General features: G+C 43.2%; 1 protein-coding gene and 1 long non-coding RNA gene across 2 annotated transcripts in view; both read right to left on the reverse strand.

The window, feature by feature from the left end:
- LOC106568302 (zinc finger SWIM domain-containing protein 6) overlaps positions 1-26,900 on the reverse strand; it is a 63,349-nt gene that overhangs the window by 16,889 nt on the left and 19,560 nt on the right. Inside the window, exons 2-7 of the mRNA XM_014138514.2 lie at positions 13,714-14,070; positions 12,025-12,173; positions 11,745-11,895; positions 2,291-2,461; positions 1,558-1,755; positions 1,275-1,421 (exon numbers count right to left, since the gene is read on the reverse strand). Of these exons, the coding sequence (XP_013993989.1) occupies positions 1,275-1,421; positions 1,558-1,755; positions 2,291-2,461; positions 11,745-11,895; positions 12,025-12,173; positions 13,714-14,070 (1,173 nt within the window). The remainder of the gene's footprint in view (positions 1-1,274; positions 1,422-1,557; positions 1,756-2,290; positions 2,462-11,744; positions 11,896-12,024; positions 12,174-13,713; positions 14,071-26,900) is intronic.
- LOC123726104 (uncharacterized) lies at positions 5,278-6,379 on the reverse strand. The gene is made up of 2 exons (XR_006758402.1): positions 6,147-6,379; positions 5,278-5,312 (listed from the first exon to the last, which is right to left on the reverse strand). It is a non-coding gene; the product is annotated as an uncharacterized lncRNA (long non-coding RNA).

The raw sequence follows: 26,900 nt of genomic DNA on the forward strand, positions 1-26,900 counted from the left end.
ATGTAGCTGGGACCCTTTGGAGTGCCAACAGAAGAAGATCTTCAAAGATAAGTTATTTATTTTATCGCTATTTCTGACTTTCGTGGCGTCTCTGCCTGGTTGGAAAATGCTTTTAATGCTTTTGTGTGCTGGGCGCTGTCCTCAGATAATCGCATGGTGTGCTTTCGCCGTAAAGCCTTTTTGAAATCTGACACAGCGGCTGGATTAACAAGTTAAGCTTTTAACTGATGTATGACACTTGTATTTTCATGAATGTTAAATATGACTATTTCTGTAATTTGAATTTCGCGCGCTGCAATTTCACCGGAAGTTGTCGAGATGGGACGCTAGCGTCCCACTGATCCGAAAGTTAACACTGTTATTACTCTAGTTACACAGCTAATACACTGTTATTACTCTATTTACACTGTTATTACTCTAGTTACACAGCTAATACACTTATTACTCTATTTACACTTATTACTCTAGTTACACAGCTAATACACTGTTATTACTCTATTTACACTGTTATTACTCTAGTTACACAGCTAATACACTGTTATTACTCTATTTACACTGTTATTACTCTATTTACACTTATTACTCTAGTTACACTTATTACTCTAGTTACACAGCTAATACACTGTTATTACTCTATTTACACTGTTATTACTCTAGTTACACAGTTAATACACTACTAACTCTATTTACACAGTTAATTCAATCAAATTTATTTATAAAGCCCTTTTTATGTCGGCCGATGTCACAAAGTGCTGTACAGAAACACAGCCTAAAACCCCAAACAGCAAGCAATGCAGGTGTAGAAGCACGGTGGCTAGGAAAAACTCCCTAGAAAGTCAAGAACCTAGGAAGAAACCTAGAGAGGAACCAGGCTATGAGAGGTGGCCAGTCCTCTTCTGGCTGTGCTGGGTGGAGATTATAACAGCACATGGCCAAGATGTTCAAATGTTCATAGATGACCAGCAGGGTCAGATAATAATAATCACAGTGGTTGTAGAGGGTGCAACAGGTCAGCACCTCAGGAGTAAATGTCAGTTGGCTTTTCATAGCCGATCATTCAGAGTTAGAGACAGCAGGTGTGGTACACTGTTATTACATGGTTTATACATAGCTAATACACTGTTAGTACATTGATATTACAGTTTATATACCGTCCCTACAGTTAGTACACCGGTATTATATTGTTAACATACAGGTACAGACAAAGACAGGAGTGAGAGTGAGGCCGTCCTTTAGTGAAACAGTATAAATGAAACGATGAAGAACTAACTGACCTTTTTTGTGGTTGCGGAGGAGCTGTAGTTGTTTCTGTTGCTGCCGTTTGAGTGTGTTGACAATAGCAATGGCCAATCGCAAGGCTTCCCTAGGATAACCATGTGACCGCAGTGCGTCAACCCTCGCACACGCTGTTGGGACGTGCTCTGCAAGAAGGAGGGGGGATTTCAATAGACTACCAAAACCAAAGCTACTTCAACTAAATAAAACAAAAAAATCCCAAAAATGCCATCTAAATCCCTCCCCTCCTTTCGTCATTGTCAACAACAAATACACACTCACCGTGCCAGAGGGGCCAGCCGCGGGCGTCAAACAGTGCCCCTCCACTGCCGTGGTTGTCGTGTGGACAGTGTGTGTGTGTGTGTGTGTGTGTGCAGAGGTCATGTGTGATGACACACTGCAGATGTGTGTCCTGCCAGTGCAGGTCGCAGGCCTCAATGGCCCTCGTAAACACTGTCCTATGAGGACGAGACGACAAGTCTGGGAGAGAGAGAGGGGTGAGAGAGGGCGATTAGGGAGAGGGGTGAGGGTGGGTAGAAAAGGGGAGCGAAAGAAGAGGACAATGTGAGAATTTTCATTAGAAAACGTTGCTTTGATCAGCCACCTAAAGCTAAAGCTTCCTGGGTGAAATGCTCATTCACTGCACTGTTCCTACTCAGAAGCCTGATATACATTTTTTAAAGGGATTGTATTTTCTCTAATTTAGCTCAGGCAGGGACAGGGGCAGCCGTAGCGATAAGACCCCGCTTGGGTTATTGGGCTTATTCCATCAGACAGAGAAACTAATAAGAACAGCTCGTAGGGCAGAGACATGGAGAGAGGGAGAGAGTTGATTAAAAGAGAGGCATGGAGACCGAGCGAGGGATCAACAGAGAGTGATGAAAAGAAGGAGGCTTTTCTCGCACACGCAGTGTGGTTGTCCCACCTGGGTGGCAGGGGCGCCCTGAGGCAGTGTGTTGGTCAGGTGTGTGTGAGATGTGTGCATGTTTGTCTGTCTACGTGTGCGTTTTCTCACCTGGGTTGCCGTGCGGTAGTGCGTGTGTGAGGTTGGGTAGTTCGTTGCCATGGTTTCCGTCCTCCCATGGACACACATCGACGCTGTTCCACCGTCTAAGCTGTCTCAGCCACACACACTTCTGCTCCGACTTACAGTGGGGGTTCAGCACAATACACATCCACAGGGTGCCTACACACACAAAGGATGTTTCTGTCATTATTATTCATCCTTGAATCATGTCATTTGATTCTGTGAAAAGGGAAAAATAGATGCCATTAAAAGGTTTTGGACCTTGTGTTTATCTTTTCAATAAACACATGCCTGCCACACACACTTTGATTACCTGAAGCATGAGCTGAAAGGGAGATGGGTTATGGATGAAGGGAGTGAGGGAAGGATAGAGGCAGAGGAAAGAAGAGCGATTTAGAGAGTAAACCGAAGGTATCAAAAATAAGTATGCAGGAAAAAAAACAGGGAAAAACAGTGACAATTATGAAAAATGAACAGAAAAAGAGGACAGATGACAGAATGAGACACGAGGAGAGAGAGGTGAAGCTAGAGAACAGGAGGAGAGGGGGATGAGATGGGAAGGAGGGAAGGAAGGGGGGGAGGAGTCACTTTATTCTCTGTCTTTGTTTGCACGGCATCAAGGACAACAGAAAGAAGAGAGGAGAGGGGAGAAAACAGAGAATGGATGAGATGGGAAGGAAAAGTAGGGAGTGAAGAAAATTAAGAGAAAGAATGAAGAGGAGGAAAGATTGCAGAAAGGGAGAGAAGGAAAGAAGACAAAGGGAAGAGGAAGAGGAGAATGTGCATCCATCAAGCAGGAAGAATCTCCAAAACATTAAAAATGATTATGCATTCAAATTATCCAGAAATAAGACATGAACTATCCTTAGAACAGAAACAGAGAAAGAAACTAAAACAGACAAAGAAAGGGGGGATACACTTCCAACAATCAACTACCATGACAACAGGGTTGTGGTTATGGGATGTTGCTTGGGCAGGTTACTATTGGATGTTGTTGCTAGACTAGGGCTGAGTTCTACTGGATCTGGTTACTAGACTAGGGTCTATCTAAACTCCCCCCCCGATTAGACACTAACAAGGAATAATTCCTAAAGCCTTCCTGCTTATCGTGAATATGGACAGTGTACAGTTCAGTATTCACACACAGCTACTTCAGCTGTGGTTCATTATGACAAGAGGAAAGGAAAAGAGAGGGACTACAGAAACACATTCTACACTGTATATCCAGTGGTCTCCTTTAGCTGGCTGGCACCCACACACACGTCCGCAATGAGAAATCATGGCTTCTATTTCTCCCTCCTCTCCAACCTAAGCCAGATGAGAACCAGCGTCTCAGACTCCAAACGATCCAACACACACATTCATTAAAACAACATTGGGCTCAGCAAGATGGATTTATCTCCTGACACACACTCACACAGAAATCCACACACACACACACACAAGCACACGCCATCACACTTCACCCCCTCGCTCCCACCCCCCTTTATTTCCTTGGATGGGTCTAATTTGAGCATTCAACCCACATTTCATCTGTTCTGTCAAAAGAGGGAAAGAGAGAAAGAAAGAAAAATAGAGGGAGAAAGAGAGAGAGCAAACGAGAGAGAGCAAAATACCCAGCTCACAATATCAGAACCCATTTTAGGTTGTAAAAAGCAGATTTCACAAAACACCTAGCTCACACCCTACAAATACATAACAGACTGACAATACACTCCTGATACATGGCAAACACTACCCATCATGCAATCAGTCGTCATATTACAATGTGCAGAGAGATAGTGCCTTCAGGCGATTTTTTTCTCACCATCTGCACACAATACCTCGAAATGACAAAAGTGGGAAAATGTTTAGATTTTTTTGCAACCAATGACCACTGACAGAACAAAAAAGTTCCTTGGCTGAGATGGGAGAACAACCGTCTCTGCAGCACACCAATCTGGCCTTTATGGGAGAGTGGCCAGACGGATTACACTTCTGACAAAAAGGCACATGACAGCACACCTGTAGTTTATAAAAAAGGCACATGACAGCACGCCTGGAGTTTATAAAAAAAAAGGCACATGACAGCACACCTGTAGTTTATTAAAAAAAAGGCACATGACAGCACACCTGTAGTTTATAAAAAAAAAGGCACATGACAGCACACCTGTAGTTTATAAAAAAGGCACATGACAGCACGCCTGTAGTTTATTAAAAAAGGCACATGACAGCACACCTGTAGTTTATTAAAAAAGGCACATGACAGCACGCCTGTAGTTTATAAAAAGGCACATGACAGCACGCCTGTAGTTTATAAAAACAAGGCACATGACAGCACACCTGTAGTTTATAAAAAAAGGCACATGACAGCACACCTGTAGTTTATAAAAAAGGCACATGACAGCACACCTGTAGTTTATAAAAAGGCACATGACAGCACGCCTGGAGTTTATAAAAAGGCACATGACAGCACGCCTGTAGTTTATAAAAAGGCACATGACAGCACGCCTGTAGTTTATAAAAAAAGGCACATGACAGCACACCTGTAGTTTATAAAAAGGCACATGACAGCACGCCTGGAGTTTATAAAAAGGCACATGACAGCACGCCTGTAGTTTATAAAAAGGCACATGACAGCACACCTGTAGTTTATAAAAAGGCATATGGCAGCACACTTGTAGTTTATAAAAAGGCACCTGACAGCACACTTGTAGTTTATAAAAAGGCACCTGACAGCACACTTGTAGTTTATAAAAAGGCACATGACAGCACACCTGTAGTTTATAAAAAGGCACATGACAGCACACCTGTAGTTTATAAAAAGGCACATGACAGCACACCTGTCGTTTATAAAAAGGCACATGACAGCACGCCTGTAGTTTATAAAAAGGCACATGACAGCACACCTGTAGTTTATAAAAAAGGCACATGACAGCACGCTTGTAGTTTATAAAAATAGGCACATGACACCACACCTGGAATTTTTTTTTTTAAAAGGCACATGACAGCACACCACATGACAGCACACCTGTAGTTTATAAAAGGCACATGACAGCACACCTGTAGTTTATAAAAAGGCACATGACAGCACACCTGTAGTTTATAAAAAAAGGCACATGACAGCACACCTGTAGTTTATAAAAAAAGGCACATGACAGCACACCTGTAGTTTATAAGAAAGGCACATGACAGCACACCTGTAGTTTATAAAAAAAGGCACATGACAGCACACCTGTAGTTTATTAAAAAAAGGCACATGACAGCACACCTGTAGTTTATTAAAAAAAAGGCACGACAGCACACCTGTAGTTTATAAAAAAAAGGCACATGACAGCACACCTGTAGTTTATTAAAAAAAAGGCACATGACAGCACACCTGTAGTTTATTAAAAAAGGCACATGACAGCACACCTGTAGTTTATAAAAAAAGGCACATGACAGCACGCCTGTAGTTTATAAAAACAAGGCACATGACAGCACGCCTGTAGTTTATAAAAAAAGGCACATGACAGCACACCTGTAGTTTATAAAAAAAGGCACGACAGCACACCTGTAGTTTATAAAATAAAGGCACATGACAGCACACCTGTAGTTCATAAAAAAAGGCACATGACAGCACACCTGTAGTTTATAAAAAAGGCACATGACAGCACACCTGTAGTTTATAAAAAAAAGGCACATGACAGCACACCTGTAGTTTATAAAAAAAAAGGCACATGACAGCACACCTGTAGTTTATAAAAAAAGGCACATGACAGCACACTTGTAGTTTATAAAAAGGCACCTGACAGCACACTTGTAGTTTATAAAAAGGCACATGACAGCACGCCTGTAGTTTATAAAAAGGCACATGACAGCACACCTGTAGTTTATAAAAAGGCATATGGCAGCACACTTGTAGTTTATAAAAAGGCACCTGACAGCACACTTGTAGTTTATAAAAAGGCACCTGACAGCACACTTGTAGTTTATAAAAAGGCACATGACAGCACACCTGTAGTTTATAAAAAGGCACACGACAGCACACCTGTAGTTTATAAAAAGGCACATGACAGCACACCTGTAGTTTATAAAAAGGCACATGACAGCACACCTGTCGTTTATAAAAAGGCACATGACAGCACGCCTGTAGTTTATAAAAAGGCACATGACAGCACACCTGTAGTTTATAAAAAAGGCACATGACAGCACACTTTTAGTTTATAAAAAGGCACATGACAGCATACCTGTAGTTTATAAAAAAGGCACATGACAGCACACCTGTAGTTTATAAAAAGGCACATGACAGCACACCTGTAGTTTATAAAAAAGGCACATGACAGCACGCTTGTAGTTTATAAAAATAGGCACATGACAGCACACCTGTAGTTTATAAAAAAAAGGCACATGACAGCACACCTGTAGTTTATAAAAAAAAAGGCACATGACAGCACACCTGTAGTTTATAAAAAAAGGCACATGACAGCACACTTGTAGTTTATAAAAAGGCACCTGACAGCACACTTGTAGTTTATAAAAAGGCACATGACAGCACGCCTGTAGTTTATAAAAAGGCACATGACAGCACACCTGTAGTTTATAAAAAGGCATATGGCAGCACACTTGTAGTTTATAAAAAGGCACCTGACAGCACACTTGTAGTTTATAAAAAGGCACCTGACAGCACACTTGTAGTTTATAAAAAGGCACATGACAGCACACCTGTAGTTTATAAAAAGGCACACGACAGCACACCTGTAGTTTATAAAAAGGCACATGACAGCACACCTGTAGTTTATAAAAAGGCACATGACAGCACACCTGTCGTTTATAAAAAGGCACATGACAGCACGCCTGTAGTTTATAAAAAAGGCACATGACAGCACACCTGTAGTTTATAAAAAAGGCACATGACAGCACACTTTTAGTTTATAAAAAAGGCACATGACAGCATACCTGTAGTTTATAAAAAAGGCACATGACAGCACACCTGTAGTTTATAAAAAGGCACATGACAGCACACCTGTAGTTTATAAAAAAGGCACATGACAGCACGCTTGTAGTTTATAAAAATAGGCACATGACACCACACCTGGAATTTTTTTTTTTAAAAGGCACATGACAGCACACCACATGACAGCACACCTGTAGTTTATAAAAAGGCACATGACAGCACACCTGTAGTTTATAAAAAAGGCACATGACAGCACACCTGTAGTTTATAAAAAAAGGCACATGACAGCACACCTGTAGTTTATAAAAAAAGGCACATGACAGCACACCTGTAGTTTATAAGAAAGGCACATGACAGCACACCTGTAGTTTATAAAAAAAGGCACATGACAGCACACCTGTAGTTTATTAAAAAAAAGGCACGACAGCACACCTGTAGTTTATTAAAAAAAAGGCACGACAGCACACCTGTAGTTTATTAAAAAAAGGCACATGACAGCACACCTGTAGTTTATAAAAAAAAAGGCACATGACAGCACACCTGTAGTTTATTAAAAAAAAGGCACATGACAGCACACCTGTAGTTTATTAAAAAGGCACATGACAGCACACCTGTAGTTTATAAAAAAGGCACATGACAGCACACCTGTAGTTTATAAAAAGGCACATGACAGCACACCTGTAGTTTATAAAAAAAGGCACATGACAGCACACCTGTAGTTTATAAAAAAAAGGCACATGACAGCACACCTGTAGTTTATTAAAAAAAGGCACGACACCACACCTGTAGTTTATTAAAAAAGGCACATGACAGCACACCTGTAGTTTATTAAAAAAGGCACATGACAGCACACCTGTAGTTTATAAAAAAAGGCACATGACAGCACACTTGTAGTTTATAAAAAAGGCACATGACAGCATACCTGTAGTTTATAAAAAAAGGCACATGACAGCACACCTGTAGGTTATAAAAAAAGGCACATGACAGCACACCTGTAGGTTATAAAAAAAGGCACATGACAGCACACCTGGATTTTTTTTTTTTAAAGGCACATGACAGCACACCACATGACAGCACACCTGTAGTTTATAAAAAGGCACATGACAGCACACCTGTAGTTTATAAAAAGGCACATGACAGCACACTTGTAGTTTATAAAAAAGGCACATGACAGCACACTTGTAGTTTATAAAAAAGGCACATGACAGCATACCTGTAGTTTATAAAAAAAAGGCACATGACAGCACACCTGTAGGTTATAAAAAAGGCACATGACAGCACACTTGTAGTTTATAAAAAAGGCACATGACAGCACACCTGTAGTTTATAGAAAAGGCACATGACAGCACACCTGTAGTTTATAAAAAAAGGCACATGACAGCACACCTGTAGTTTATAAAAAAAGGCACATGACAGCACACCTGTAGTTTATAAAAAGGCAAATGAAAGACTCAGGCAAAAGATTCTGTGGTCTGATGAGATGAAAATGTATCTCTTTGGCCTGAATGTAAAGTGCAATGTCTGGAGAAAACCAGGCACAGCTCATCACACCATCATGCTATGGGGATGCTTTTCAGCGGCAGGGCCTGGGAGACTGGTAAGGATAGAGGGACCAATGAATGGAGCCAAATACAGGCAAATCCTTGATGAGAACCTGCTCCAGAGTGCAAACGACCTTAGACTGGCGCAAAGATTTACGTTCCAACAAGACAATGACCCCAAGCATACAGCCAAAGCAATGCTGGAATGTCTTCAGAACTAGAATGTGAAAGTCATTGGGTGGCCCAGCCAAAGCCCAGACTTGAATACCGATGAAAAATATGTGGAAAGACTTCAAGCTTGCTGTTCACCACGCTCCCCATCCAACTTCACCCCCTAGAGTCGATGTCCGCGCCTCCATGGAAATCTAAATAGTATAATAAAAACATCCCCATTAAAATCGATCTGTTTAAACTAGAGATGTCATTTCTATTGCATGGGCTGCGTCTCAATCCCCCAAGTCTGCCAATGGCGTCACGGGCCGCGTCTGAAGTCGGTACCACCAATCTGCGTCTGTAGTGTCAGAACAGTTTGGGCAACACACTAATATTGTTTTGCTCTAGGACACCCACAAGCCTCACAAGACTCGTCTGAAGGTAGCCCAGTACCAATTTGAAAAATATACAGTACCAGTCAAAAGTTTGGACACACATACTCAATCAAGTTTTTTTTATTTATATCTTTACTATTAAGAATAGTGAAGACATCAAAACTATGAAATAACACATATGGAATCATGTAGTAACCAAAAAAGTGTTAAATCAAAATATATTTTATATTTGAGATTCTTCAAGTAGCCACCCTTTGTCTTGATGACTGCTTTAAACACTCTTGGCATTGTCTCAACCAGCTTTATGAGGTAGTCACCTGGAATACATTTCAATTAACAGGTGTATCTTGTTAAAAGTTCATTTTTGGAAGTTCGTTCCAACTTAATGAGCTTGAGCCAATCAGTTGTGTTGTGAAAAGGTAGGGGTGGTATACAGAAGATAGCCCTATTTGGTAAAAGACCAAGTCCACATTATGGCAAGAACAGCTCAAAATAAGCAAAGAGAAATGACAGTCCATCTTTAAGAAATCTGGAAAATGTTAAGAACTTTCAAAGTTTCTTCAAGTGCAGTCGCAAAAACCACCAAGCACTACGATGAAACTGGCTCTCGTGAGGACCGCCACAGGAAAGGAAGACCCAGAGTTAACTCTGCTGCAGAGGATAGGTTCATTAGAGTTAACTGCACCTCAGATTGCAGCCCAAATAAATACTTCACAGAGTTCAAGTAACAGACACATCTCATCCTCAACTATTCAGAGGAGACTGTGTGAATCAGGCCTTCATGGTCGAAGTGCTGCAAAAGAAACCACTAATAAAGGACACCAATAACAAGAAGAGACTTGCTTGGGCCAAGAAACACAAGCAATGGACATTTGACCGGTGGAAATCTGTCTTTTGGTCTGATGAGTCCAATTTGAGATTTTTGGTTCCAATCGCCGTGTCTTTGTGAAACGCAGAGTAGGTGAACGGATGATCTCTGCATCTGTGATTCCCACCGTGAGGCATGGAGGATGAGGTGTGATGGTGTGGGGTGCTTTGCTGGTGACAGTCTGTGACTTATTTAGAATTCAAGTCACACTTAACCAGTCTGGCTACCACAGAATTCTGCAGTAATACGCCATCTATCTGGTTTGGCATTAGTGGGACTATAATTTGTTTTTCAACAAGACAATGACCCAACACATCCAGGATGTGTAAGAGCTATTTGACCAACAAGGAGAGTGATGGAGTGCTGTGTCAGATGACCTGGCCTCCACAATCACCCGACCTCAACCCAATTGAGATGGTTTGGGACGAGTTGGCTGCTTTTCCTTCACTCTGCAGTCCAACAAGTGCTCAGCATATGTGGGAACTGCAATACTGTTGGAAAAGCATCCAGGTAAAGCTGGATGAGAGAATGCCACTTGGCTACTTTGAAGAATCGAAAATCTATTTTGATTTGTTTTACACTTTTTTTGCTTACTACATGATTCCATATGTGTTATTTCATTAGTTTTGATGTCTTCACTATTATTCTACAATGTAGAAAATAGTAAAGATAAAGAAAAACCCTTGATTGAGTATGTGTGTCCAAGCGTTTGGCTGGTACTGTATATGGAAGCAGTTTAGTGCCATTTTTTGTTCGTTAAATATGAGTAAAAAAAACTAACTAAAACATCCTGATCTTTCTTATATGTCTCAGATATAGGACACACACTTTAAAACAAACTCCCTTTTGATATTTTTTGCACACGTATGAATCTGTTATTCAATGAGTTTCTATGGGACAATAGCAGTAAGGCCAAATTCAATGTTTCATCAAATAATTGTATGTATACATCTTTTTTTATACCTAAAGGGGTCCTAAAACTCTAAATCAAATAGCTAAATTATCCCTGGTATGACAATCTTAAAACAATTCCATATGTTAGCTTAGTAGAACCCAGCAAAGCTGATACAGACATACCCAAGACGACTCACCGCTGTAATCGCTGCCAAAGGTGCTTCTACAAAGTATTGACTCAGGGGTGTGTATACTTACTGTATGTAAATGAGATATTTCTACATTTAATTTTCAATAAATGTGCACTAATTTCTAAGAACATGTTTTCACTTTGTCATTATGGGAGAGTGTGTGTAGATGGGTGCAATTTTTTATTTATTTAAATCACTTTTGAATTCAGGCTGTAACACAACTAAATGTGGAGTAAGTCAAGGTGTATGAATACATTCTGAAGGCACTGTAGGTCTAACACCACTGACCAACACAGAATCAAACAGTACCAGGTTCACAACGACACTCATATGTGTGCATGTGTATTCTCTTCAGCGCCTAGTTCTTCCAAGTGATGTCGGTCCTTGTGTGTGTGTGTGTGTGTGTGTGTGTGTGTGTGTGTGTGTGTGTGTGTGTGTGTGTGTGTGTGTGTGTGTGTGTGTGTGTGTTGTGCATTGCCTCTTACCTAGCTCATCCCACAGCTGTCTGTATTTGTCGGTCATGGTGGTTCCCTGTTGTCTCCACAGTGCCAGACGAGGGTCGCCCATAAACTGTTCTGTGATCAGCGTTAACATCCTGGCACCGTTGGAGTCACGCATCTTCAACATCTCTCTCACCTAGAGGAGAGAGGGAGGGAGAGGGGGAGAGAGCGGGGGGGGGAGAGGTCAGCAAAGAGACAAGGGCTGTGTTTGTTTGTGTGTGTGTGTGTGTGTGTGTGTGTGTGTGTGTGTGTGTGTGTGTGTTACCTTGCTGAACAGCAGGTTGAGTTGTTTCCCAGAGCCATGGTATCCTCCCTGTGAAAGGAAGAGTTTCACCTGCTCCTGGACCTGCTCCTCATCCAGGTGCCAACAGTTCTCATCATCTACACTGGCCCCTGCCGTGGGGTCTGGGGCCCCTACACACATGGAGACAGAGAGAGGTTAGTCTCACACACACAGCTCATTATTTAGATTGAATGATTTTCCATGTCTCAGCGAAAGCATTGGGCTCTCTCAGACAAACAAAAACCAAACAAGATGAAAATAGCCCTCATATGACACCAGCTTAAGTAAAGTATCATCACATCAAGTGGCTGAAACCATCTCACCAGAGAAAGCATCCAAGCTAGCGAAACAGTGCCCCTCTGTCTTACTATATGTAGGTCATGTATCTGATTCTGTCTGGCCAAAAAGAGTCCAGAGAGCATCAGATACATGGGCTACACACACTATATATTTACATTTTTAACATTTTAGCAATTTAGTAGACAAGCAACTTACAGTAGTGAGTGCATACATTTTCATACTTTGGGGAATTCCCCCATGGGAATCGAACCCACAACCCTGGCTTTGCAAGCACCACGCTCTACCAACTGAGCCACATGGGACTAGAAATACAAACGTGCTGAAGGGGGTAGCTCGTAAAAATAGTCTGTCCTTGGCTGCTACACCCACTACCAAATTACAAACTGCCTCTGGAAACAACATCAGCGCAAGAACTGTTTGTCGGGAGCTTCATGGAATGAGTTTCCATGGCCAAGCAGCCACACACAAGCCTACGATCACCATTCGCAATGCAAAGCGTCAGCTGGAGTGGTGTAAAGCTCGCCACCATTGGACTCTGGAGCAGTGGAAACACGTTCTCTGGAGTGATGAATCACGCTTAATCATCTGGCAGTCCAACGGACAAATCTGGGTTTGGCAGATGCCAGGAGAACGCTACCTGCCCGAATGCATATTCCCAACTGTAAAGTTTGGTGGAGGAGGAATAATGGTCTGGCATTCTAGACAATTCTGTGCTTCCAACTTTGTGGCAACAGTTTGGGGAAGGCCCTTTCCTGAACTTGATTGGCCTGCACAGAGCCCTGACCTCAACCCCATCAAACACCTTTTGGATTAATTGGATTGCCGACTGCGAGCCAGGCCTAATCACCCAACATCAGTGCCCAACCTCACTAATGCTTGTGGCTGAACGGAAGCAAGTCCCTGCAGCAATGTTCCAAGATCTAGTAGAAAGCCTTCCCAGAAGAGTACAAGCTGTTATAGCAGCAAAGGGGGGACCAAATCCATATTAATGCCCATGATTTGGGAATGAGATGTTCAACGAGCAGGTGTCCACATAGTGTACATGATCTCTGCCTTGACGATTGCAGTATTATCAGCAGCACCTGTCTTTTTACTAAAATAATGTGTTAATTTAGGTCATTTTTTGGTTACAATTACATCTTTCTTTTTCTCTTCACTGCCCTGCTCTGAAAGCACCACATTGCTGCAGCTTCATTCAATGTAAGTCAAGTTTGCAATCATATCTGGTAGGGATTCACTGGAGCCAGCCAATCATATCAGCCAGGGGGAAATCTATTCCAGAAACACACACACACACACACACACACACACACACACACACACACACACACACACACACACACAACCAACCAACCAACCCACCCCACTCACCATGGACCTGGTTGATCTCAGAGTTTGTTGACAGAATCTCATCAGCTAGTTTCTGAGCAGTGGGCAGCACCTCCGTGTGGTGTACTGTTATCAGGTACTGAACAAATTTCTGCAGCTGGTCTCTGTTCATCTGGAACAGTGTCTCTGAGATGGGCAGGTGCAGTTTGACCTGCTCGGGCTTCCGTACGCGGTACAGGGCCAGCGCTACCACATGCGCGCAGTAGAAGATGTCCTTGTTGCCACAGCTGCATGTGACCGCGGTGATCTTGCAGCGGTCGAAGCTGACACTCACGCTGCAGACGAGCTCGGATTCCGACGGCGTGGCCGGTTCTGTTACCGTTCCGCTGAGGTGGAACCCTGAGAAAGAAAAGAGGAGAACCATTAGACGATCAGTCAGTCAATCAATCAAGAAGTCAATCAAATTGTATTCATGTAGCCTAATAGATTAACACAGAAGTGCGTAACAAAGTCATGTTCGGAATATTTGAACACCCCAATGGCATTCATGTTGTTGTCATTAACCTGTGGGTGTGTGGCTCAGCATCCTATACGTGCAGAAGACCCACTGTACCAGCTAGCTACTAGTCAGATTATAATGGTAAGGGGGGGAAAGAAAGAGCAGTCCCTGAAGCGAAGAGAGGGGAACATATCTCTTCTTTCTCTCTCTGGGGAAAATGTTAAACTGCTGATCTCTAGAGTCCCTCAGTGTAACGAGTGATGCCCTCCTAATGTAACAGAGCTCAGCCGTCACTCACTCACGCATGATCCCCCCACCCACACACCTATTTTCTGTAAACATGACATTCTCTGGCTAAGAGGTCACTCATTAGTTCCCCCCCCGCTAACCACACCAACAGCCAGGACTTTTGGGAAAATGTCTGGGAGGAAGCCCTTTCCTGCCGATAACGTAGCAGGCCTCTGAAATCCACACCGACAGCCAGGACTTGTGGGAAAATGTCTGGGAGGAAGCCCTTTCCTGCCGATAACGTAGCAGCCCTCTGAAAACCACAGGCGTAATACAGACATCACTGAGAGGCCCTCAAAATGGCAGCCATATATCCTGTCTGGTTGGGCCTGGGATCAAATCAGTTGGCTCTAAACGGCCATGTTAGAGAGGATTTAAAAAGGGATGATATTGTGCAAACTGATACGCAAGTAGGCTACATTTACTGAGTACATCTCTTCTCAAAAACATCCTGCTCAAAGTCTGAATTCAGGTTTCCTTCTGTTGACATCACAGATCTGCACAAAATAAGAAAATCATAGCCCCAACAGTAAAATAACAAATTCACATAATGTACAAGCTCTTTACTGCTACAGCTGTGTTCCCTCCACTGTATTTAAACCTCATTTTTCGTAAACAACAGAGAAAAGAAAGATAATAACACAAGGGGGAAAAAACACAATGAGTAACGATAACTTGGCTCTACACGGGGTACCAGTACCGAGTCAATGTGCAGGGGTACGAGGTAACCGAGGTAGATACTGTATGTACACATTAGGTAGGGGTAAAGTGACTAGGCAACATTATAGATAATAAACAGTAGCAGCAGCGTATGTGATGAGTCCAAAGATTTGGTGCAAAGGGGGGGGGGTTCAATGGAGATAATAAAATAAACATATTTAACTGAATCTTTATTTAACTAGGCAAGTCAGTTAAGAACAAATTCTTAATTACAATGACAGCCTGCTCTGGCCAAGCCCTCCCCTAACCCGGACGACGCTGGGCCAATTGTGCGCTGCTCTGTGGGACCACCAATCATGGCTGGTTGTGATACAGCCCGGGATCGAACCCGGGTCTGTAGTGACACCTCTGGCACTGCGATGCAGTGCCTTACATTGCTGCGCCACTCAGTCCCCGAAATAGCTACCCGACTAACTATTTAGCAGTCTTTTGGCTTGAGGAGAAAGGGGAAGTCCAAACAAAGGTATCCATTTTATTTTGGGCTTTCTCAAAGTACACACACATAGACACAGGAGGAGAGGTTCTGCTACCCAGTACTGGAGGCTCTGGATCAGGTTCTCCCCACTATGATATGCTAATCTGTCACATTGCTACTTTTCCTGACTGTCTCCCGAGAATCCTCTGTGAGCCTGATATTGATGGGCTGAAATGGTGTATCTACACAACATAACCAAAAGTATGTGGACACCTGCTTATCGAACATTATTATGGGCATTAATATGGAGTTGGTCCCCCTTTGCTGCTATAACAGCCTCCACTTTTCTGGGAAGGATTTCCACTAGATGTTGGAACATTGCTGCAGGGACTTGCTTCCGTTCAGCCACAACAGCATTAGTGAGGTCGGGCACTGATGTTGGGTGATTAAGCCTGGCTCGCAGTCGGCGTTCCAATTAATCCCAAATGTGTTCGATGGTGTTGAGGTCAGAGGTCTGTGCGGGCCAGTCAAGTTCTTCCACACCGATCATGACAAACCATTCCAGTATGGACCTCGCTTTGTGCACGGGGTCATTGCTTTGTTGAAACAGGAAAGGGCCTTCCCCAAGTTGGGCCAGAAAGTTGGAAGCACAGAATCGTCTAGGATGTCATTGTTTGATGTAGAGTTGAGATTTCCCTTCACTGGCACTAAGGGGCCTAGCCTGAACCATGAAAAACAGCCCCAGACCATTATTCCTCCTCCACCAAACTTTACAGTTGGCACTATGCATTCGTGTGGGTAGCGTTCTCCTGGCATCCGCCAATCCCAGATTCATCCTTCAGACTGCCAGATGGTGAAGTGCGATTCATCACTCCAGAGAACGCGCTTCCACTGATCCACAGTCCAATGGCGGCGAGCTTCACACAACTCCAGTCGACACTTGGTATTGCATTTGGTGATCTTAGGCTTGTGTGCAGCTGCTTGGCCACGGAAACCCATTTCATGAAGCTCCCAACGAACAGTTCTTGTGCTGATGTTGCTTCCAGAGACAGTTTGGAACTCGGTAGTGAGTTGTTTTTTTACACGCTACACGCTTCAGCTGTCCCGTTCTGTGAGCTTGTGTGGCCTACCACTTCGCGGCTGAGCTGTTGTTGCTCCTAGACAATTCCACTTCACAATAACAGCACTTACAGTTGACCGGGGCAGCTCCAGCAGGGCAGAAATTTTATGAACTGACTTGTTGGAAAGGTGGCATCCTATGACGGTGTCACGTTGAAAGTCACTGAGGTCTTCAGTAAGGCCATTTTACTGCCAATGTTTGTCTATGGAGATTAATGGCTGTGTACTCGATTTTCTACACCTGTCAGAAACGGTGTGGATGAAAAAAAAAAATCTGTGCTTAAGCAGGGGACAAATAGTCCTTTGGTCTGAGATAGATTTTATAAGAATTCAATAACTGTCACAGGGGAGGTTTGGGAGACAGCACACACACACACACACACACACACGTTTCGCTACGCGACAGGCTTTTGCTCAATCAAAATACAGGAAACTCACACGTGACTAACAGAAGACGGGGGAGAGAGAGGGTGAGTGACAAAGAGAGCAGCGAGCAAAGAGAGAGGTATAGGCGAGAGGAGAGAGAAAGAGGGAAAACCCCTCCTTTCACTCCTCCATTTCCTTCCTACCAACCAGCTGACACAACGACACAGGGGATCACCTTTTACACACACGCTTGCGTAAGTACATCCCCCGGTTGGCAGTTGCTTGCTAATGTACTAGTTCACACACACACTAACACTGAGGGCACTCCCCTGTATTATATGGCCCAACCCAGGTCATGCATGGCCCACAGCTGAACTACTGACGTCAGAGAAGAGGAAGGGAAAGAGAGAGAGGGAGGAGGGAGAAAGAGAAGGGAGAGGCAGAGAGAACTCCAAAACAGGGGAGGAGACTGCTGGGCTGGTGGGAAGCTTGGAAAGCCCTCAGCTGAGTGTGTGTAGAGATATTTGGCGACGTGCCAGAGCCCTGAGCTCAGCATTCTGTAATGCACTTCCCCTCTTCTGCTCTGTAGCTTGCATAATACTGCTTAGCGCTGCACGACAACCAGACTTAACCCTTACTTACCAAAACAACGAGACAACCCTTAACTACCACTACAGACCATAATACTGCCTAGCGCTGAGCGGCTACCAGACTTAACCCTTAACCTCTTAGATGTAATAGCAAAATGTAGATTGCTGCCTAAATAGACACACCCAAAAGTAAATGCTATTCATGTGTGATTACATGATTCTGACATGCCAAAACTTGGTATATTTGGAAAGATGATATCTGGGAGATTATGAGGAAATTATCAGAAGATCGATAAGAGTTGCATAGTTCAGAAAACACAAGATCAAGCACACACAAAACAACTCTTTGTTTTTTTTATTTTGAAAGTTATATTTGACTGACAAGTTAAAAGTGAATTACTGAAGCCAAGAGCTGGAAACACATCAGATGGCTTCCACAACATGTGAACAATATCAGGAAATAGAAATGGGATTGACACACCTAACTAAACTCAGCAAAAAAAGAAACCTCTTACTGTCAACTGAGTTTATTTCAGCAAACTTAACATATGTAAATATTTGTATGAACATAACAAGATTCAACAACTGAGACATAAACTGAACAAGTTCCACAGACATGTGACTAACAGAAATTGAATAATGTGTCCCTGAACAAAGGGGGGGGGGGGGGGGTCAAAGAAAGTAACAGTATCTGGTGTGGCCAACAGCTGCATCAAGTACTGCAGTGCATCTCCTTCTCATGGACTGCACCAGATTTGCCAGTTCTTGCTGTGAGATGTTACCCCACTCTTCCACCAGGGCCCCTGCAAGTTCCCAGACATTTCTGGGGGGGAACGGCCCTAGCCCTCAGCCTCCGATCCAACAGGTCCCAGACGTGCTCAATGGGATTGAGATCCAGGCTCTTCACTGGCCATGGCAGAACACTGACATTCCTGTCTTGCAGGAAATCACGCACAGAACGAGCAGTATGGTATGACTGGGGGCATTGTCATGCTAGAAAGTCATGTCAGGATGAGCCTGCAGGAAGGGTACCACATGAGGGAGGAGGATGTCTTCCCTGTAACACACAGTGTTGAGATTGCCTGCAATGACAACAAGCTCAGTCCGATGACGCTGTGACACACCGCCCCAGACCATGACGGACCCTCCACCTCCAAATCGATCCCACTCCAGAGTACAGGCCTCGGTGTAACGCTCATTCCTTCGACGATAAACACGAATCTGACCATCACCCCTGGTGAGACAAAACCACGACTCGTCAGTGAAGAGCACTTTTTGCCAGTCCTGTCTGGTCCAGCGACGGTGGGTTTGTGCCCATAGGCGACGCTGTTGCCGGTGATGTCTGGTGAGGACCTGCCTTACAGGCCTACAAGCCCTCAGTCCAGCCTCTCTCAGCCTATTGCAGACAGTCTGAGCACTGATGGAGGGATTGTGTATTCCTGGTGTAACTCGGACAGTTGTTGTTGCCTTCCTGTACTTGTCCCGAAGGTGTGATGTTCGGATGTACCGATCCTGTGCAGGTGTTGTTACACGTGGTCTGCCACTGCGAGGACGATCAGCTGTCCGTCCTGTCTCCCTGTAGCGCTGTCTTAGGCGTCTCGCAGTACGGACATTGCAATTCATTGCCCTGGCCACATCTGCAGTCCTCATGCCTCCTTGCAGCTTGCCTAAGGCACGTTCACACAGATGAGCAGGGACCCTGGGCATCTTTATTTTGTGTTTTTCAGAGTCAGTAGAAATGCCTCTTTAGTGTGCTAAGTTTTCATAACTATGACCTTAATTGCTTACCGTCTGTAAGCTGTTAGTGTCTTAACGACCGTTCCACAGGTGCATGTTCATAAATTGTTTATGGTTCAATGAACAAGCATTGGAAACAGTGTTTAAACCCTTTACAATGAAGATCTGTGAAGTTATTTGTATTTTTACGAATTATCTTTGAAAGACAGGGTCCTGAAAAATGGGCATCTCTTTTTTTGCTGAGTTTAGAAATGGGCAGATGTTTTAGTAAACGGTGTCGGGTGTGGTCTCGGGATGTTTCCAAGTGTCCCTAAACCTCTCCAAAGTGGCATAATGTCTGTTAATTAGATCATTCCAGTGCTATTACAGTTGAAGTCGGAAGTTTACATACACTTAGGTTGGAGTCATTAAAACTTGCTTTTCAACCACTCCACAAATTTCTTGTTAACAAACTATTGTTTTGGCAAGTCGGTTAGACATCTAATTTGAGCATGACAAAAGTAATTTTTCCAACAATTGTTTAGAGACAGATTATTTCACTTATAATTCACCGAATCACAATTCCAGTGGGTCAGAAATTCACATCCACTAAGTTGACTGTGCCTTTAAACAGCTTGGAAAATTCCAGAAAATGATGTCATGGCTTTGGAAGCTTCTGATAGGCTTGGCATCAGTTGCTGGGACTGCTACTCTCTATTCAATGATCCTGCCGACCAAGGACAGGTCTGAGAAACTATTTGGCGTTGCGGCTAGCCTAGCTGCTAGCTGCATATCAAGCTAGCAGGGCTTGAACGCAGCCTGTGACACGGTTAGCCTTTGTGGCTGGGACCGGGGATTGTCCCAGGTTTGTGGCTGTCTAGATCCCTGCTGTTTGTTGTTTTCAATCTTGTGACCTGCCCTGTCTGGAACTGCGAGGAGTAACAGCGAAACATACGTTGCTAGCTACAATGACAAAGACCAAAGCCGGCGGGAGTCCCGTTGAGGACAGTGGTGTGACTCTACCACACGTGAAGTGTCTTTTAAAAGAACAAAAGAGTTCTACAAGCAGTTTTTACAACAACAAGAAAATAGCTTCAAGTGTTTTGTCCAAATACTGGTGGAGTCAACTAATAAAAGAATGGACGACCTGACCAGAGAGGTCCAGGACCTGAAGAACAGTATGTAGTTCTCCCAGGGTCAGCTCGATGAGTTGAAACAGGAGAACGGCAAGAGGACAACAATCTGTAAGTCATTGAGAGAGGACATCAGTTCTGTGTGTGAATCCATGAAGTCGGATTTATCCGTCATTGTTATCTCAAGGGACAATCAAGGCGGAACAACATGTTTGTGGACGGAATTGCAGAATCTCAACGTGAGACCTGGACGGAGTCTGAGGACAAAGTGAAGGAAATTCTCTCTGAAAAATTGAAGATGGACCACAGGGAGATTGAGGACTATCCTGAAGCTGTCCGCCAGAAGAGGAAAGAACTGATCCCAGCCATGAAAGCTGCCAGAGCGCGTGGGGACATTGCTTACATCTGCTATGACAGGCTCATTGTCCACCCTCCCTCCCAAAAGCCTGGAAGGAATGAGAAAGCCAAGCCTATGGGTTCGTAGCTTCAAACCCGCAGCACACACACACACACACACACACACACACACACACACACACACACACACACACACCAATTGATTAATGGACTGCTGAATGTATATATTTTTCTCTTGCTTGGTTTGCTCTTTTCAGTATTATGTCCATCTCTGATAAGCTACCCAGGAAAGGGCTGAAAACAGCCCATATTAATATATGTAGCCTTAGAAATAAGGTTCATGAAATCATTAACTTGCTCCTGCATTTGATGATACAGCAGTAGCAATACAAGGATATTACATCCATCAAAGAGACAGAAATGCATATGGGGAGGTGCTGCTGTGTGTGTGTGTGTGATATATATATATATATATATATTCAGAACCATATCCCTGTAATGCTTAGAGAAGATGTTATGTCAAGTGTTATTGAAGTGTTGTGGTTGCAGGTTCACCTGGCACATCTAAAGCCTTATCATTTGGGGTGTTGCTATAGGCCACCAAGTGCTAACAGTCAGTATCTAAATAATATGTGTGAAATAGTTGATAGTGCATGTGATGTAAACAGAGAAGGTCTACTTTCTTGGGGACCTGAATATTGACTGGTTTTCATCAAGCTGTCCGCGCAAGAGAAAGCTTCTCACTGTAACCAGTGCCTGTAATCTGGTTCAGGTTATTAATCAACCTACCAGGGTTTTTACCAACACTACAGGAACAAGATCATCCACATGTATAATCACATTTTTATTAATACTGTAAAACTTTGTTCTAAAGCTGTATCCGTACCCATTGGATGCAGTGATCACAATATTGTGACTATACCCAGGAATGCCACAAAGTTCCAACAGTTGGGCCTGAAATAGTGTATAAGATATCATACAAAATATTTAGCTGTGACTCATGTGGATGTTAAAAATATTTGTTGTTCTGATGTGATTAATAAGGAGCATCCAGATGCTGCACTTGATGAATTTATGAAATTGCTTCTTCCAATTATTGATAAACATGCACCTGTTAAGAGTTCTAACAGTCAGTTTCTTAAGGCTCCGTGGATTGATGAGGAATTGAAAAACTGTATAGTTGAAAGAGATGGGGCAAAAGGAGTGGCTAATAAGTTTGGCTGCACATCTGACTGGCTGACTTACTGCAAATTGAGAAATGTGACTAAACTCAACAAGAAAAAAGAAGAAACTGTATTATGAAGCAAAGTTCAATGATATAAAGAACGATGGAAAAATAATTGAGTACTTTAAATTATAGGCAGAAAGACTAATTCAACTCCATCTTTTATCGAATCAGATGGCTTATTCATCACAATCATTTGATGTTGCCAATTATTTATATTTGGCAAACCTTAGGCAGGAAATGCCAACGAACGAGCCATCGTATTTATGCATAAAAAAATAATCATGAAGAAAAGCATTGCAAGTTTGAATTTTGGAAAGTTAGTGTGGGAGAGGTGGAAACATTATTGTTATCAATCAATAATGATAAACCTCCTGGCATTGACAACTTAGATGGAAAACTACTGAGGATGACTCTATGGCCACTCCTATCTGTCATATATTTAATCTGAGCCTAGAGGAAAGTGTTGTCCTCAGGTCTAGAGGGAAGACAAAGTCATTCCGCTACCCAAAAGTGGTAAAGCGGCCTTTACTGGTTCTAACAGCAGACCTATAAGCTTGCTGCCAGCTCTTAGCAAACTTTTGGGAAAAAATGGTGTTTGACCAAATACAATGCTATTTCTCTGTAAACAAATTAACAACAGACTTTCAGCATGCTTATAGAGAAGGGCACTCAGCATGTACTGCACTGACACAAATGACTGATGATTGGTTGAAAAATTTTTTGAATAAGAAGATTGTGGGAGCTGTACTGTTACATTTTAGTGCAGCCTTTGATATTATTGACCATAACTTGTTGGTGAAAAAAAACTTGTTTTACGGCTTTTCAACCTCTGCCATATCATGGATTCAGAGATATCTATCTAATAGAACTCAAAGGGTTATCTTCAATGGAAGCTTCTCTAATGTCAAACATGTAAAGTGTGGTGTACCGCAGGGCAGCTCTCTAGACTCTACTCTTTTCTATTTTTACCAATGATCTGCCACTGGCAATAAACAAAGCATGTGTGTCCATGTATGCTGATGATTCAACCATATAAGCATCAGCAACGACAGCTAAGGAAGTCACTGAAACCCTTAACAAAGAGTTGCAGTCTGTTTTGGAATGGGTGGACAGTAATAAACTGGTCCTGAACATCTCTAAAACTAAGAGCATTTATTTGGTACAAATCATTCCCTAAGTTCTAGACCTCAGCTGAATCTGGTAATGAATGGTGTGGCTGTTGAACAAGTTGAGGAGACTAAATTACTTGGTGTTACCTTAGATTGTAAACTGTCATGGTCTAAACATATAGATTCAATGGTTTTAAAGATGGGGAGAGGTCTGTCCGTAATAAAGAGATGCTCTGCTTTTTTTTACACCACACTCCAAAAAGCAAGTTCCGCAGGCTCTAGTTTTGTCTAATCTTGATTATTGTCCAGTCGTGTGGTCCAGTGCTGCAAGGAAAGACCTAGTTAAGCTGCAGCTGGCCCAGAACAGAGTGGCACGACTTGCTCTTCATTATATGCGCAATGCGCAGACCAGCTTGCTGGTGTGTTCACAGATATAGTCAATCTCTCCCTATCCCAGTCTGTTGTCCCCACATGCTTCAAGATGGCCACCATTGTCCCGGTACCCAAGAAAGAAAAGGTAACTGAACTAAATGACTAATCGCCCCTTATCACTCACCTCTGTCATCATGAAGTGCTTTGAGAGAATAGTTCATTTTACTTCCACCTTACCTGCCACCCTAGACCCTCTTCAATTTGCTTACCGCCCCAATAGATCCACAGACGATGCAATCACCACCACACTGCCCTGTCCCATCTGGACAAGCGGCATAACTATGTAAGAATGCTGTTCATTGACTATAGCTCAGCCATCAACACCATAGTACCCTCCAAGCTCATCAAGCTCGAGGCCCTGGGACTGAACCCTGCCCTGTGCAGCTGGATCCTGGACTTCCTGACGGGTCGCCCCCAGGCGGTGAAGGTAGGAAACAACACCTCGTTGCTGATCCTCAACACTGGGGCCCCACAAGGGTGCGTGCTCAGCCCCCGCCTGTACTCCCTGTTCACCCATGACTGCGTGGCCAAGCACGCCTCCAACTTAAATCATCAAGTTTGCAGACGACACAACAGTAGTAGGCTTGATTACCAACAACGATGAGACAGCCTTCAGGGAGGAGCTGAGGGCTCTGGGAGTGTGGTGCCAGGAAAATAACCTCTCACTCAATGTAAACAAAACAAAAGGAGATGATCATGGACTTCAGGAAACAGCAGAGGGAGCACCCCTCTATCCACATCGGTGGGACCACAGAGGAGAAGGTGGAAAGTTTCAAGTTCCTTGGCGTACACATCACTGACAAGCTGAAATGGTCCACCCACACAGACAGTGTGATGAAGAAGGCGCAACAGCACCTCTTCAACCTCAGGAGGCTAAAGAAATGTGGCTTAAAACCTAAAACCCACAAACTTTTACAGATGCACAATTGAGAGCATCCTGTCGGGCTGTATCACCACCTGGTATGGCCACTGCACCGTCCACAACCGCAAAGCTCTCCAGAGGGTGGTGCGATCTGCCCAACGCATTACCGGGGACAAACTTCCCGCCCTCCTGGACACCTACAGCACTCTAAGCCATAGGAATGCCAAAAGATCATCAAGGACGTCAACCACCCAAGCCACTGGCTGTTCGCCCCGTTATCATCCAGAAGGCGAGGTCAGTACAGGTGCATCAAAGCTGGGGCCAAGAGACTGAAAAACAGCTTCTATCTCAAGGCCATCAGACACACTAGCACATCAGGGGCGGCTGCTTCTAAACCGATAGGAGTCACTGGCCACTTTTAGAAATGGATCACTAGCCACTGTAATAATGTTCCGTATCTACCATTACTCATCTCATATGTATAAACTGCACTCCAAACTATTCTATGGTATCTTAGTCACTTGTAAATTGTGTTTACATATTGGATCACCCATTTCATATGTATATACTGTAGTGCACTCTATGACTGTTAAACAGTAATCTCTAGCACCTAATCTATGCCTATAGACATAGATTATGAATCACGGAAATGAAACACTTGCCACTTTAATAATGTCTCCGTATCATCGTTTTTTTTCTATTATTTAACTAGGCAAGTCAGTTAAGAACAAATTCTTATTTTCAATGATGGCCTAGGAACAGTGAGTTAACGGCCTTGTTTAGGGGCAGAATGACAGATTTTCACCTTGTCAGCTCGGGGATTCGATCTTGCAACCTTTTGGTTACAAGTCCAACGCTCTAACCACTAGGCTACCTGCCGCCCCCACATTACTCGTCTCATGTGTGTAAACTGTACTCTATACTATTCTACGGTATCTTAGTCACTTTAATTGTTTGTAAATGTTGCATCACCCATCTCATATGTATATATTGTACTCTATATTATACCACTGTATCTTAGTCCAATGCCGCTCTGACGTGTGTGTGTCGGTATATATATATATATATCTTAATCCATTCCTTACTTAGCTTTATGTGTTTTTCAACTCCACAAAGCGAGTGACGTCACCGATTGAAACACTATTAGCTCGCAACCCACTAACTAGCTAGTCATTTCACATCAGTTACACAAGTCATTTTTCCAATAATTGTTTACAGACAGATTATTTAACTTATAATTCACTGTATCACAATTCCAGTGGGTCAGAAATGTAAGTTGTATACAGTTGAAGTCAGAAGTTTACATACACTTAGGTTGAAGTCATGAAAACTCGTTTTTCAACCACTCCACAAATTTCTTGTTAACAAACTATAGTTTTGGCAAGTCGGTTAGGACATCTACTTTGTGCATGACAAGTAATTTTTCCAATAATTGTTTACAGACAGATTATTTCACTGTATCACAATTCCAGTGGGTCAGAAGTTTACATACACTAAGTTGACTGTGCCTTTAAACAGCTTGGAAAATTCCAGAAAATGATGTCCTGGCATTAGAACCTTCTGATAGGCTAATTGACAAAATTTGAGTCAATTGGAGGTGTACCTGTGGATGTATTTCAAGGCCTACCTTCAAACTCAGTGCCTCTTTGCTTGACATCATGGGAAAATCAAAAGAAATCAGCCAAGACCTCCACAAGTCTGGTTCATCCTTTGGAGCAATTTCAAAACGCCTGAAGGTACCGCGCTCATCTGTACAAACAATAGTACCCAAGTATAAACACCATGTGACCATGCAGCCGTCATACCGCTCAGGAAGGAGACGCGTTCTGTCTCCTAGAGATTAACGTATTTTGGTGCAAAAAGTGCAAATCAATCCCAGAACAACAGCAAAGGACCTTGTGAAGATACTGGAGGAAACGGGTACAAAAGTATTTATATCCACAGTAAAGCGAGTCCTATATCGACATAACCTGAAAGGCCGCTCAACAAGGAAGAAGCCACTGCTCCAAAACCGCCATAAAAAAGCCAGACTACAGTTTGCAACTGCACATGGGGACAAAGATTGTACTTTTTGGAGAAATGTCCTCTGGTCTGATGAAACAAAAATAGAACTGTTTGGTCATAATGACCATCGTTATGTTTGGAGGAAAAAAGGGGAAGCTTGCAAGCCGAAGAACACCATTCCAACCGCGAAGCACGGGGGTGGCAGCATCATGTTGTGGGGGTGCTTTGCTGCAGGAAGGACTGGTGCACTACACAAAATAGATGGCATCATGAGGATGGAAAATGATGTGGATATATTGAAGCAACATCTCAAGACATCAGTCAGGAAGTTAAAGCTTGGTCACAAATGGGTCTTCCAAATGGACAATAACCCCAAGCATACTTCCAAAGT

This window comes from Salmo salar, chromosome ssa13, assembly GCF_905237065.1.
Source record: "Salmo salar chromosome ssa13, Ssal_v3.1, whole genome shotgun sequence".
Taxonomy (NCBI): domain Eukaryota; kingdom Metazoa; phylum Chordata; class Actinopteri; order Salmoniformes; family Salmonidae; genus Salmo; species Salmo salar.